Source organism: Amborella trichopoda, chromosome 12, assembly GCF_054954075.1.
Source record: "Amborella trichopoda isolate Santa Cruz 75 chromosome 12, AtrichopodaSantaCruz75HAP2 v2.0, whole genome shotgun sequence".
Lineage (NCBI taxonomy): Eukaryota > Viridiplantae > Streptophyta > Magnoliopsida > Amborellales > Amborellaceae > Amborella > Amborella trichopoda.
Window position 1 is genome coordinate 31737986 of NC_142347.1, and position 13553 is coordinate 31751538.

The 13553-nt window shown below is 35.9% G+C and overlaps 1 protein-coding gene across 1 annotated transcript; it reads right to left on the reverse strand.

Annotated features, from left to right (window-relative positions):
• Nucleotides 1-4650: 4650 nt before the first annotated feature.
• LOC18436577 (zinc finger protein 7) lies at nucleotides 4651-5277 on the reverse strand. Its single transcript, XM_011626004.3, has one exon. It carries the CDS (start codon nucleotides 5275-5277, stop codon nucleotides 4651-4653), a length of 627 nt encoding a protein of 208 aa, XP_011624306.1.
• Nucleotides 5278-13553: the final 8276 nt, after the last annotated feature.

Genomic DNA, 13553 nt, shown 5'->3' on the forward strand with positions numbered 1-13553 from the left:
GATGAACTTTAGACGGTGATGAGGGTAGATGAATCACTGTTCAATTTCGCCTACAGGCGTTTTGTAGTATATATATATATATATATATATATATATATATATATATATATATATTACTTTTTACTTTTTACTTATTATATTCTATCTTGTTGTGCAAATTAACTTATTGTGTAAGTTATTCCTAAGTGTATATATGCATGTCGATGATTGGTCATACAAGTTTTTCCCTTCTGCCCCTTTGTGTGTCTGAAACCAAGTGCGTTGTTTCATTTTCTTTTCTCTTTATTTACTCATATTTATTTTTTGTTTCAAAATATTATTTAGGCTTTATTAAATTTTAAAACCCTTTTGTTTGAGTAAATCTCAAGCTGGCACACCAAATGAGGTATAAGAAAGAGGTCTTAAATGGCCTAATTTTTGTATACTCCAATTTAACGGAACCCATTTCCCTTCCAATTTAGAATTGATTTAATTTAGTTGCAAAACATAAGTAGAGGAAACTCGATCTTTCTGGCCTTTATCTATTTTATTTTTTTATCAAAATCCAGAACTTTATTAAATGGTTGAAACGAAATTACGAAATCATAAATAGAAAGAGAACCAAGAGAAACGGCCCTTTTAGCTTGCCGTAGTCCTCTGGAGGCCTTAAAGAAACCAGTAGGAGTCCCTTCTAACAATACTGAAAAATGTGCTGATGAAAGGCAATCATAGATCTAGTTTCTCCACCTCGTACCAAATCCCATCATTTTCAATATTTCTAGCATCACCACCCACTCCACTCGATCAATAGAAGAATGGAGTTTAATAGAGGAATGGACATCCAAACTTTTTAATCGAGGAATGGACTATTACTTCTGAAAAAACCACTTGTGTTTGTGTGAGTTTAATAGATGAATGGACATCCAAAATTTGGTGTTAAAATAGTTTATAGAAGAAAATTAAGAAGAAAATTAAAAATAAAATAGTATAGAGACGTGACATTGTGATTGGGGCAATCTTAGCCCTTCATTAAGAATGGACTGTTGGATAAAGGGGAGGACAGAACTTCTATGCTGTAGGAGAAACAAATAAAGCTTGCCCATTAGAAAAATAATGAGGAAATCGAGGGCATGTAAAATTGTAAATTATATGAAAACAAATGCGGAAGGATTCTTGTTTGAAGGAATACAAAAAATCTTATGTAAAGACAATATTTGCCTCCCACAAATTAAAATCAGTGTGCTAATGTTTTTACGGGAAAATTTGTCCTTGAGATCCGTAAAATATAAAGTTGATATCTTGTCTCACATGTCCAATGAAAAAGATCTTAATGATTCAACATTGCCTGAATTATAGAGAGAGAAAGTAAGTAAGAAAAGAGAGAAAATGGGTGTATATTGAAATTACAATCGTGCACTGAACAAGGACATTTTTGTCAATTTATTCCCATATTTTTTAAAAAGATATACGAGGGAAATTAATTTTAAATAATATATCAAATAAGATGATTTGAACGCCTTACATATTTTATAAAAGACACGGTTTCTATCCATTTAGAAATGAGTCACATCTTAAAAATATATTTTTGAAATGGATTTTTGAACTTAATTTTTAAGAACATTTAATCAAAGATGGATGCTATATACCTTGTGACCACATATTGTAGAAATGCGGTCCATCCTGCGTAAAACAATTTTTTTTATAAAACAATGTGGCAATTTAAAATGATATTTTGCAGATTTTTTTTACGAAAAATTGTTTCATGCGGGTTGGACCGCATTTCTACAATATGTGATCCATCTTAAATATGGATGCACATAGGTGGTCCATCTAAAAACAATTAAAACCAACCGTCCAAATAGATTTTTATTTCTTAAAATTTATATATTGATTTATATTCATGACCTTCATGTTAGATATTGTATGTCCTTAAAATTTTGATCCCAAAATCTATTTCAAAAATAGATTTTTAAGAGTCGACTATTTTCTACATCAACTCATAGAAACCATGTCCTCTTTTCACAACTTTGTTTCTTTACAATCCTGTTTTCTTATATTTTTACACAAGTTGTCTCACAGTACCTTACTACTTTCAATTATTATAGTTTGTCGCATTTCATGCTTTGTACTTACCATCTTCCAGTTCATGGGCATAGTGCTTTGGTATGTGCACTATGCATAAGGAGCATGCATTGACGTGGAAGGTCGCAAGAGTACAAAATAGATGGATTTCGGAAAGATTTCGTTTCATTAAAATGTGCATTACAATACTTATTGTTTAAGTACTTTGGTAGGTGCAAATTCATTTAATAGGGTTTATTATACAATGCCTATACTTTTTATTGCTATAATTTTTATGAAACCGAAATTCTCCAAGATCTTGACCACAATTAATAATGTAATTACTTGAGAAAACTCTTGTTGCTCTCTCTCTCTCTAGTCCATCGCCATCTGTCTCCCCACTTTAAGAACAGTATAGAGTCACCGGTTCATGTATCATGAGCCTGTAGGAGTCTACTATACACCTACTACCTCGGGCAGAAGACCTAGCTTGAAGAAATTTTTAATTTAGAATTTGGGGACTCTTTGATTATATTATCAGATGATAATTTAATGAAAAGAGTTGGATTTTCAGTTCTTAAACACCGAAGTATTGCCCACTTAAAATTGGATGGTTCCTGATCAGTCTTGTGAGGTTAATTTTTTTTTTAAGCTCACAGGAAGTTCGATTTAAATTCTTTTTACTTTTAAGTTGGATATTAAGTTCTAGATGTTACATTCCCAAATTTTGTATTTAAACAAAAAAAAAATCCATGAGCTTTACACTGAGGGAGCAAATTTGCAATATGCCCCCACCGCAACAACAAATATTTTAGCTACAAGAAGGATGTTTATTGTTTGAGCAAGAATGCCATAATTATCCTCCTTGAACGGTCAAAGTAAGGCGGATCTTCAAATTGTCTCGGAAGTGGTTTCAATGCCCAAAACTCTAACCCACGCCCTAAAAATATTTTTTTAAAACTTAAAGTTTTAAACAAGGTGTAGATCAAGCTGATCTACTGGCACTAATTATTATTTTTAAAAATTGAAACAAAGAAAATTTTCATATTCATATATCCCATTGTTAAGATCATCAATTAAATAATTTTCTAACATTGTAACAATCTTTTCTGATTTATTTTTGAAGTACACCACGTAAAAATATAAAGTGTTCCCATTATCCTATGTTGTTCAGTATAAAATGGGGCCCACTCATCTTCTTCAAAGATCAAAACAAAATTCTTAATTATATTTGTATTAATCTCATGCTGCCAAATTTCACTTCAAAAGTACCTACTACAATATAGGATCCCATGGTATACAAACCGCACTCTACACGGCATATATATAGTACACGTATTTTTTTAAGTCTCCCTCTCTATTAGTGGTGTCGTTTTACTCTCTTTGGCCACAACGTTTAGATAGATAAGTAGGAGTACAAGCCACTAATTTTAAAAAAAGTTCATTTTTTTTTAAAGTATTAATCCTAATAAAAGCCGTGACCAATTTTTTTAAAATTATCAGTGCAAGTAAAAGCCGTGATCAATTATTTGAAAGTATAAAGTGGGAATAGAAACCCCGTGACCTTTTAACTGAGGCTCAAATAGTACTACCTCCGCGACCCCGGTCGTATTCTCCATGTCGTGGCCATCTCTCTCTATCTAATCTATTCTATTCTATTGCTCCTCTTATCTTAACCATCTCTCTTATCTCTCTCTACTCACTCTCTAATCTTTTATGGTAGTTATCTCTCTCTACGTATGCAAAGGTTGATACTGTTTGCTGAGAAATAATAAGAGTGCGATTAGGTAGGACGATGTTGCTCGGTGGACAACGCACGCGGGAGGGGTCCATGAGATAGATGCCCTTTCCCATAAAAAACAAGACCATAAAGAAGAGAGAGAAAATAACAAGAGAGAGAAAGATCTTCGTGTTTCCCCATTTTCAGAAAGTTTTTTTTTTTTTCTTTTTTTTTGCAGCTTTTTTTTTAGTAGATGCCATGTTTCCTGACGAAACCATCTGCCGGTCATTACCGTGACCATCCCCACTTTACAAACTCTCATACTTTCTCTCTCTAAAAGCTTCTCTCTTTCAAAAGCTTTCTCTCTCTAAATAATCCTTCCTCAAACTTGGAAACCCAACATTCATTGTCCACAACAACTCAACAACCGAAGCCAATCAAACAGGCTCTTCCATAGATACCGTAACAACAATAAATTTGGGACAAATATACAGTAAAGAACAAAAACATTGAAGTTCCTAAATAAAACCTAAACAGAAACTGAGGAAAGCAAAGTAGAGAGAGAAAGACTTGTCAGAGCTCCATGAAATCTAAGACCCACCAAAAAAAACCAGACAGAGAGAAAGAGAGTGGCAGGGTCTCTGGTGCCAGAGCTCCATGAAGAAACCCTAAAAGAGGAACAAAAGATTGAAGAAAGAGAGAGAGAGGCTGTCCTGTCTGTGTGAGGGAAGAAGCTAAAGAGGAGAGAGAAAGTGGGTGTCTATGAAAAATGTAAAATCCACTCAAGAAAAGAAACTAGAGGGGAAAAGAGAATTGGTGTGCCTGCAAATAAAAATATAAACCAACCCCAAAAACACAAACTAGAGAGAGAGATTATCTTTCTTCTCAATTCAGAGCTTGAGGGAAAGGTCAAGGTGGTGCAACTCCTCCTGCCCCTGCTGCTTCACTCTTGCTCCCCAAAATACCCCGGCAACATCCTCCGAATCCCCGACATAGCGCCCGTACTCTCCGCCAAATCTGGCTACGCCGCCCCTCGCACCACCGCCTTCCGCGGGGAAAAGCCTCCCGACTGCCGGCTGCTGCTCCATCAACCAACCCCCCTGCCGCCCTACCATACACGACCTCTGCAATATAGGCTGAACCATACACGACTTGTGTATCATAGAGTGGGCCTGTATACCCAGAACAGGAGCTGTGTGTCCAAAAACCGGGCCTCGGTGGCCTCTTTTCGCGAGCGTTCTCTCTCTCTTGTGGGCGTTCTGGTGGCCACCAAGAGCTTGAGAGCTGTAGAATTTTCTTTGGCAATAATTGCAGGGGAAAACCCTTGGTTCTCGGTCGCCTGTCGCTTCGAGTTCGGGTGAATCAGTAATCGAATCGAGGCAATCGATGAGGTTGAGCTCCGTTAAATCCATGGATTCTTGGTGGCTCCTCTCTGGCTTCGGATACGGATCGGTTCTTCCCATGCTCGACGTTTCTCCATAACTTCTTGCTCTCTCAGCCTCTTCTCCCTCCCTCATCGCTCTTCCTCTGTTTCTCTCTCTAAAGAGGTGGATCTGGGCGTTTGATGGCTAGAGAGAGGGGGTGAATTATAGGTGGAGCTATATAAAGAAATGGAGGCATTTAGTGCAAGTTTCCGAGAATGCTTGCTGGTTGATCATGGCGGGGAGTATGTAATCTCTCTGTTTTAAGAAGGGAAAGCCAAAGATAGAAAGAGAGAATGTTATCTTATAAAAAAGGAAAGTGGCGGAGGGAAGGGCGGAGGAGAGGGTTACATGGGCTGGGGTGTTTGTCACTTTCCTCATTTGCTTGGACGAACTCCATTTTGATAATGCTTCAAATTATTACCATTTATGTATGAGAGGGGCCTCTCTCTCTTATAGGAGGATTACCCTCCCTTTCCCTAATATGGATAGTGAATCTCGTTCCAACTCTCTTTCATTTTGACGGTAATATCAACGAGCTATGTAATAAAATCTCGTATTGATCTATTGTTTTTTTTGTTATTGATACAAGTAGAGTTTGCAACAAGTCAACCTAGCCCACGCCCAAGACCAACCTTCTTATTCCCCTGAAAGGTTGCCCAAAGCCCGGCTATGGCCACATTGCAAAAGGACCTGCCTTATTCCCTTAAGGGCTAGCCCAAGCCCGGCCATGGCCATAGGCACCATGCAGAAAAGAGAAAAAAATAAGGGCCCTAGCCTGACTCTGGGCCAACATTGCCCTAGGTTTTTTGGACTAGGCCAACTGGGCCGGGCCACCAGGACCATTGCCTCCCCTACATGCAACGGGAGGTCAAAGGATTTATCACCCCCTCTTATTAATATGGTAATGCTTTGTATAATTGTGAGAGGGGATTCCTAAGAGTCATGGCCCATTCTTCAACTTTCCCTCTCTATCTCTACTTTCTCTCTCTATCTCTATCAAGTGACCTTGCCTTTATTCTTGTCTAAAGGTTCTTCTTTGATCAGACCCAATTGTGTACTTGGGATGCTGTTCATAAATGATGTCATCTATGCCTGTGAGTTCGGTTGGAAAAATTATGTTTTTGTTGAAAAGAATTTTGGAGGGAATACAAACCTGAAATGAATAGGGTCAAAGCACCCCACCACAACCCCACTTAACCCTGCAATTCCTTTCTAAAACAAACAATCCTCTGTTCAAAAAGCTTTTCAATGTTCTTAAATCAAATACTTTATTTTTCCCCACTCAAAATCTCTTATCTTTTTCCTATTTCAATAGTTCCCATCTAAGACCCCCAAAGAAAAACTTTTCCAAGAAAGTTAATCCCATCTAAGACCCCCAAAAGAAAACTTTCCAAGAAACTTACTTTCTAGATCCTCATGTCTATCTTTTCTCTGCAATAATTCCATTACTATGCAAAGGGCTGCAAGTTCATACAATTCCTTGTGGTGATGAAGATTTCAAATGCTTTTAGGTTAGGACAAGGTGCTGGTTTTTTTTTTTTGTGGGAAAGTAAGTGGGAAGTGAGCCCTTAGGTAGGAATTGAGTCTAGGACGTAGCGTTGCAAATTGTCAAGCGTTAACCAATTAAGCCTAAGCTTTTTTTCTACACAAGGTGTAAGCTTTACATTGAAAAGTAAGGGAACTTGAAATCCCCCTAGAAATAGTAATTTTAGAATTGGAAATCCAATTTGAAATTTTATTTCCACTCTTGATATCTCTAAAAATAGTATAGAACTAGCAATTCTATGAACACTTAAAAAAACATAGTCCACATAACGTGTTACAATATACACTATTATTCAAGTTTGAAATCTTTTCTTTTTTTTCCATATCCACAACTGTCAAGGTTGTTTTTTATTTATTTATTTATTAATGATAAAAAAAAATATAACTCACAAAATTACAATTGTAGAATAGGGCATTTATGTTGCATCATGAAGTTGTGAAAGAGAAAGAAAATCTTATGGCCTAGTTCACCAAACAATGTCATCTAAAAAGTTGTGGCTTTCTTAATGAGTGTATCAGGCACCATATTTGCTTCACGAAAAATACAGTCTAAAGGCCAAACACGATCCGAAAATTTATGTCGGCAATTAGCCGCAACAGAAATCTATCAAAGTTTAGAAAGCAACTTGAGGATTTCCCAATATTGAAACTAGTAGGTTTCGAGGAGAAATTCTATTTTCTATTTTAAAGCCCAAACCTTAAATAAAAGTTTTCCTTTATTAATTACTTTTCATTTTTCATGCAATTCGTGATGGGAATCGCACACATTTTTATTTGCATTCCTTGAGCTTGAAGGGAATAACTTTTTAATTAATTGTAGTATAGATAACAGATTATTCCTGGATGCCATGTAAAGGAGGATTTGTCACAATCTTCCCACTATCTAAATGCACATTTACAATGAAGTCCAATTGGGCATCTGCCAATGGAGAGAGACACCACAAATCATTCCTTTCTCCTTTGGTCCTTAATTAGATGAAGGTTATCCATTGCCTCCCTGAAAATGTCAAAAAATCTACCAATGGAGAGAGACCTCATATCACTCCTCTCTTTTTGCACCCTTAATTTGACAAATATTATCCCTTTCTACCAAGAAAATGGCAAAAATTACTCTACTGGTCTTTAGATGCTTCTAAATATCATTTCATCTGCCGCAGAGGTTTGGGCCATATCATGCCAGGGATGCAACAGTCCTCATTAAATGAGCTTTTTTATGGTCTAATTTTTATTTAGCAAAAAAAAGAAGAAGATAATGGTACAAGTGCGTGACACTAAGGAAAATGGTTTGATAGGGTTGTTGCCCTATTTAAATAAGTAAATCCTCACTTCATAACTCATCGAAAATTGCAAGTCAAGCATTGAAAAACCTTTACATCGATCATCTCGACTTGATCATTATGGTTATAAAAAAAAATTATGATTTCAAGCTCTAAAAATAATGTATATTGTGACAATTTATCTAGACAGTTTATTTTGCCTTAAACATAAGTGTTCAGAGATCCGCAAGATTTGTTTTTTTTAGTTTCAAAGTTTATTTGTCAGTGTTGAAAATTAATTTTAGAGCCGTCATAGAGATTTTCATGGCTGAAAGTATTTCCGGATGAGGACCTAGAGTGGGCTCTATTTTATTTTCATGTTGCTTTGGCCTTATAGAAACCTCATCCAACACCAAAATAATTTGGAAGCGCTGCCACTACAATCTTTTATTATTCTTCTTCTTCGATTCTTTCCTATTTGGGAAATATGAGACAAGTAGTTATAGTAATTGTTTTTACCAAAGCGTAAAATGTTTTAAGGGTACGGTCAATGCAGCTTTATGATAGAAAGTAAGGGCTCGTTTGCCTCTATAGATTAACAAAGTCAGGTTTTGATTATGTCAAGCCTTGGTTAATGTTAAACCATAGTTATTCAAACATGATTTGTTTAGATGGCTTTGAATGGTACCTAAGTTACGCAAATCTCATGTTTGGATTATCTTTTTGTATAAACTGGTTTGCAATTAGGGTCATTTAGTACATATTAAAAATTTGACTAGAAATATTTACATAAAAAATATTTATATATGTAAGCAGTTTACAGGAAAATAATACTTAAGCATGTTTTTCCCCATATTAGGAAAACACAATTGGAAGCAGGCAGAGAGAGAGAGATACATCAACATGAAATTTTGAGATAGCTTCTCTCTCTAAAATATTAAAATTTTATATAGTTTCTCTCTCTAAAATTTTTGAGATAGTTTCGCTCTTTCAAAATTTAAAATTTCATATAGTTGACAATTTCTCTCTCCAAATATTTTGAGATAGTTTCTATCTCTAGAATTTTTCAGATAGTTTCTCTCTCTAAAATTTGATATAGTTTCTCTCTTTAAAATTTTAAGATATTCTCTTTCTCTCTAAACTTTAAAATTTGAGATAATTTCTCTTCAAATGAGATAGTTTCTCTCTCTAAAAAATTTTAAGTAGTTTCTCTATCTAAAACTTGAAATTTGAGATAGTTTATCTCTCTAAAAAATTTGAAACAATTTATCTTTCTAAATTTTTTTAGGTAGTTTCTTTCTCTAATATTTGTTATAATTCTCTCTCTAAAATTTTAAGATACTCTCTAAAACTTGAAATCTTGATATAGTTTCTCTCTCTAAATTTTTTGAGATAGTTTTTTTCTCTCTCTAAATTTTTTGAGATAGTTTTTCTCTGTAAAATTTTTTAAGTACTTTGTCTATCTAAAATTTGATATAGTTTCACTCATTAAAATTTTACGATACTGTCTCTCTCTAAACTTTGACATAGTTTCACTATCTAAAATTTTGAGATACTTTCTCCCTCTAAAACTTGAAATTTGAGATAGTTTCTCTCTCTAAAAATTTTCAAGCACTTTCTCCCTCCAAAATTTGATAAATTTTTTCTCTCTAGAATTTTAAGATACTTTTTCCTCTATAAAACTTGAAAATTAAGATAGTTTCTCTCTCTAAATTTTTTTGAGATGGTTTCTCTAAAAACTTTTAGGTAGTTTGTCTCTCTAAAATTTGATATAATCTCTCTCTAAAATTTCAAGATACTTTCTCTATCTAAAACATAAAATTTGAGATAGTTTCTTACTCAAAATCTTGAGATGGTTTCTCTCTAAAATATTTCAAGTAATTTCTCTCTCTAAAATTTTAAGATACTTTCTCACTTTAAAACTTCAAATTTGTTATAGTTCCTCTCTCTAATATTCTTGTGATGGTTTCTCTCTCTGAATAATTTGATATAGTTTCTCTCTCTAAAATTTGATATAGTTTTTCTCCCTAAAATTTTAAGATACTCCCTCTAAAACTTAAAATTTGTAGTTTTTCTCTCTAATTTGTGGGGAAGTTTTGGCCGAATTAATTATATTTAATAAACTATACAGCTCTAATGTGTGAAAATAGTATTATTAGAAGTTGTATTATATTGTACTCTCTCCCGTGCTTACACAAAATCTTGTTTTGTACAACCCAACTTTTTCCTTGATTTTGTGTACTCAAGTTTTGGCTCTCTTTCTTGTTTACAAAAAATATGATTGTGCCCACGAAAGTTGCCACCATAAAAGTTGCCAAACGTGTTTTTATGCAAAATTCCCCGGTATTCAAAATATGATTTTGAGTACCCTAGGATCTAAACAGCCCATAAAATCACGCACAGAAAATTACTTAAGGTGCCAAAAAATTTTATAATTGCTTGAAAGCCTATTCTCACTCTTGATTATGAAATTTGAAGCTTCAAAAATAATCCAAGTCTGGAAGATTTATTTGAAAATATGCATTCTAGATAACAAGATGCTCTACTTACAAATTCAACGTCTTTTTTAGATCATAATTGTGAAGATCGAGACAATCAATTTCAGTGTTTTCCAAGGCCAATGCAATCTTTTGTACTAAGAATTCAGCCGAAGCTTTATCGCCCTATGCTAACTCTAGTTCTAAAAAACGACTCCTAGGATTTTCAAAGAAATTCATAAGTAATTTTACTTAAATTTTTAGGGAAAAATATACAAACATAGTATTTAATTTCAGTGTAAGGAGGTCACTCTTACCGTGAAATTCTAATAGGGTAGTTGTAAGTGTGTTATTGACTAAACCCAAAATTCAAAAACAACAATTCTCTTAAACTCGTGATATCCCAAAATATCCAAATTAACATTCAATGACTAGGAGTGATTGTGGCATCGTAATGTACAATTCCAAATTTTAGGTGCCGAATGCAGCATCTGCCAACACAATTTCAATTCTTAGGTGCCGAATGCAGCATCTGCGAACAGATCGCGCAAAGAGCAAACATCCAAGGGTTCCAACATTCTCCAGGCAATCTGGTGCCCGCCAAAGACATCACATAAAAGCACAATTTTCCCGCACCCAAAAAAAGGGTACAATTTTCCCTTACTTGGAATTCGTCCATTACAAATAATTTTTTAAAGCACTTCTAAAAATGCAATGTTTAAATAATTGGCCGAGTCCACTCGGACACAACCGAATTTCCCAGACCCAGCCCCTTGCCGAACTGAGTACATGGATACAGCTCGGGCATATGGGATTAATACATAAATTTTATATATTTAATTTGGACATTTTTTATAGTGATTTATGATTTTTGTCTTGTCACATGCCTCAGTTTTGTATTTTCCTTCTTTTTAATTTTCTGAAATGTCTCAAACTGTAGATCATTTTTTTCTATACCCATTTAATTTTTTTTTTAGCTTATTTGGATATTTTAGGTTTTTTTTTTTTTTATTTCCCTTTTAAATTTTTTATGTTATTGTAACAATTTCTAGCTTAAAAAAACATAGGATTTACTGGCCCTGTACATTACTTGGTTGAGTCTATTCGGGCCTTGATGTTGCTCATGTTAGGGCCGAGACCGAGGCCTGGCGGAGTTAAAAACATTGCTTCGACAATGATCCAATCGTGCCCAAGATTGCCAGATAATTAAAGTATGATATCTATTAATAAGAGCCTGTTGTTTTTTTTTAAGTTACTAATAAAAGCATTATAAACTCATTTACCAATATCTTGGTGACTATGGAAGCCATCACAGCCCTTTCCCATCACAGCCCGATGGAATGATTGAAAGTGACGGAGAGAATGGAAACACTCTTGAAAGTGACCGAAAGAATGGAAACACTCTTGGGTCATAAAGTTGTGGTAAGTATATGAAGCCATGATATCCCTTTCGGAGCTAAAGAAACCCGATGAGGTACTCACAAATCATAAGAGGTATTGCCCCTTCCACTAAACGTTGGGGCACGTCGTTCAAGACTGCTTCTATCTTAAGGATCACATAGAGGTTTTGATTCAGAAAGGACAAATCCACTTGAACATCATAAAGAAGGCTTTCGAGGCAATTGAAGCCTCCCATGCAGTCACGGTTGAAGAGGAACAGCCTCAAAGTTTGAAACTGAGCGATGATCTCTTCCATGTACTATTCACAATGCTCATCGACGAATGAATGGTCTATAGCCACATCTGCCCATAGAGCCATGGCATGTAGGTCAAGGGTGCGAGAATCTCTGGTGCTCATGTCATCAGCAAAGAGGGCACGACATCTTGCAATGTCGCACCTTCATGGTCATCCTAAGAAGACTCATGGCAATTGGTCATGACAAATTTGACGCCATCACATGGGGGTCCTATCCAAGTGCCCGACCCAGTATCCTATGAACTGGTCGAAGAAACTCACCCAGCTTGAGTACATACCCTTAGTCCCTCACTTTGGATGAACGTCCTTTGCCCCACAATCCTTGGCAGGTCTACCATGGATGAGGCAAGATTAAAGCCCTCAAGACAGAGGCAATTTGCACCCATGCCATACCATCAGCGTAGATCCGCCCCTACCAAAAAGAAGGGAAGGGTAAACAAGCCCGAAAGGCTATTCGCCGAAAGAGAAGAATACCTAAACATCATGTTGAAGCAGTGTTCTTCCCACCAATCCCTTCGCTTTAGACTCTATACGACTTTGTCACGTGGCAAATCATCTTGTCGCCAAATAACCAGCTTGATCATATGGAAGCAAACCAAGAGACCACCCATGATATGGTCCCATATATGCCATTCATGAAGAGTTCGATGTGGGCAAAGACTCTAAAAGCACCCCTAATCGGTCCAAGATAGGAGACGACCTTAAAAGCTCCTCAACGAGGTCCAATGAGAGTGAGGCTCGGTCTAATTTGAGTGATGATCCTAAAATCTCTCCCCCCTCTTCTATCCTTGATTCTTCAAACCCATCTTCTCTCATAACACCTCTTTCAAAACTCACTCTTGAATGCTTAGATTTCGAGGCTCTAAATGAAGAGCTTAAGCATTGCAATACCAGCCAACGACATTGAAAGCAGATGAGAAAGATGGTAGCCGGAAAGGATGGCTTCTTAAGCATTGGTGATGTTATGGCCTTCGTAATAAGAAGAAGCCCATTCCCTTCCTTGAAAAGCTAATCAAGTGCTTCCGAAACTTGAAGCCCAAAAAGTCTCAATGGCCCTATAAGGAAAAATGGAAAGAAATAACGAGAGAGGATTCTGCTTCTTATTAGGCATGCCGTATGGTGTGAATTACTGTGGGGAGTAGAACAATGGAAGTTGACCAAGTTGAGCTAAGATCGAGAAGAAACTTCCAACCTCCTCAAAGGCCAATGCAGCCAAGACCCCTGGAATACCCTAGTCCACCACCTGTCCCGTAACCAAATCCACCATCCACTCCGCTTAGATACCCAAACTCACCATCCACCTTGCTAAAATACCCATGTCCACCACCTCTTCTTAAGAACAATGTACCAACCAATCCTGAAAAGTACCTTGCTTTGCCAACACCTTCCCTTACT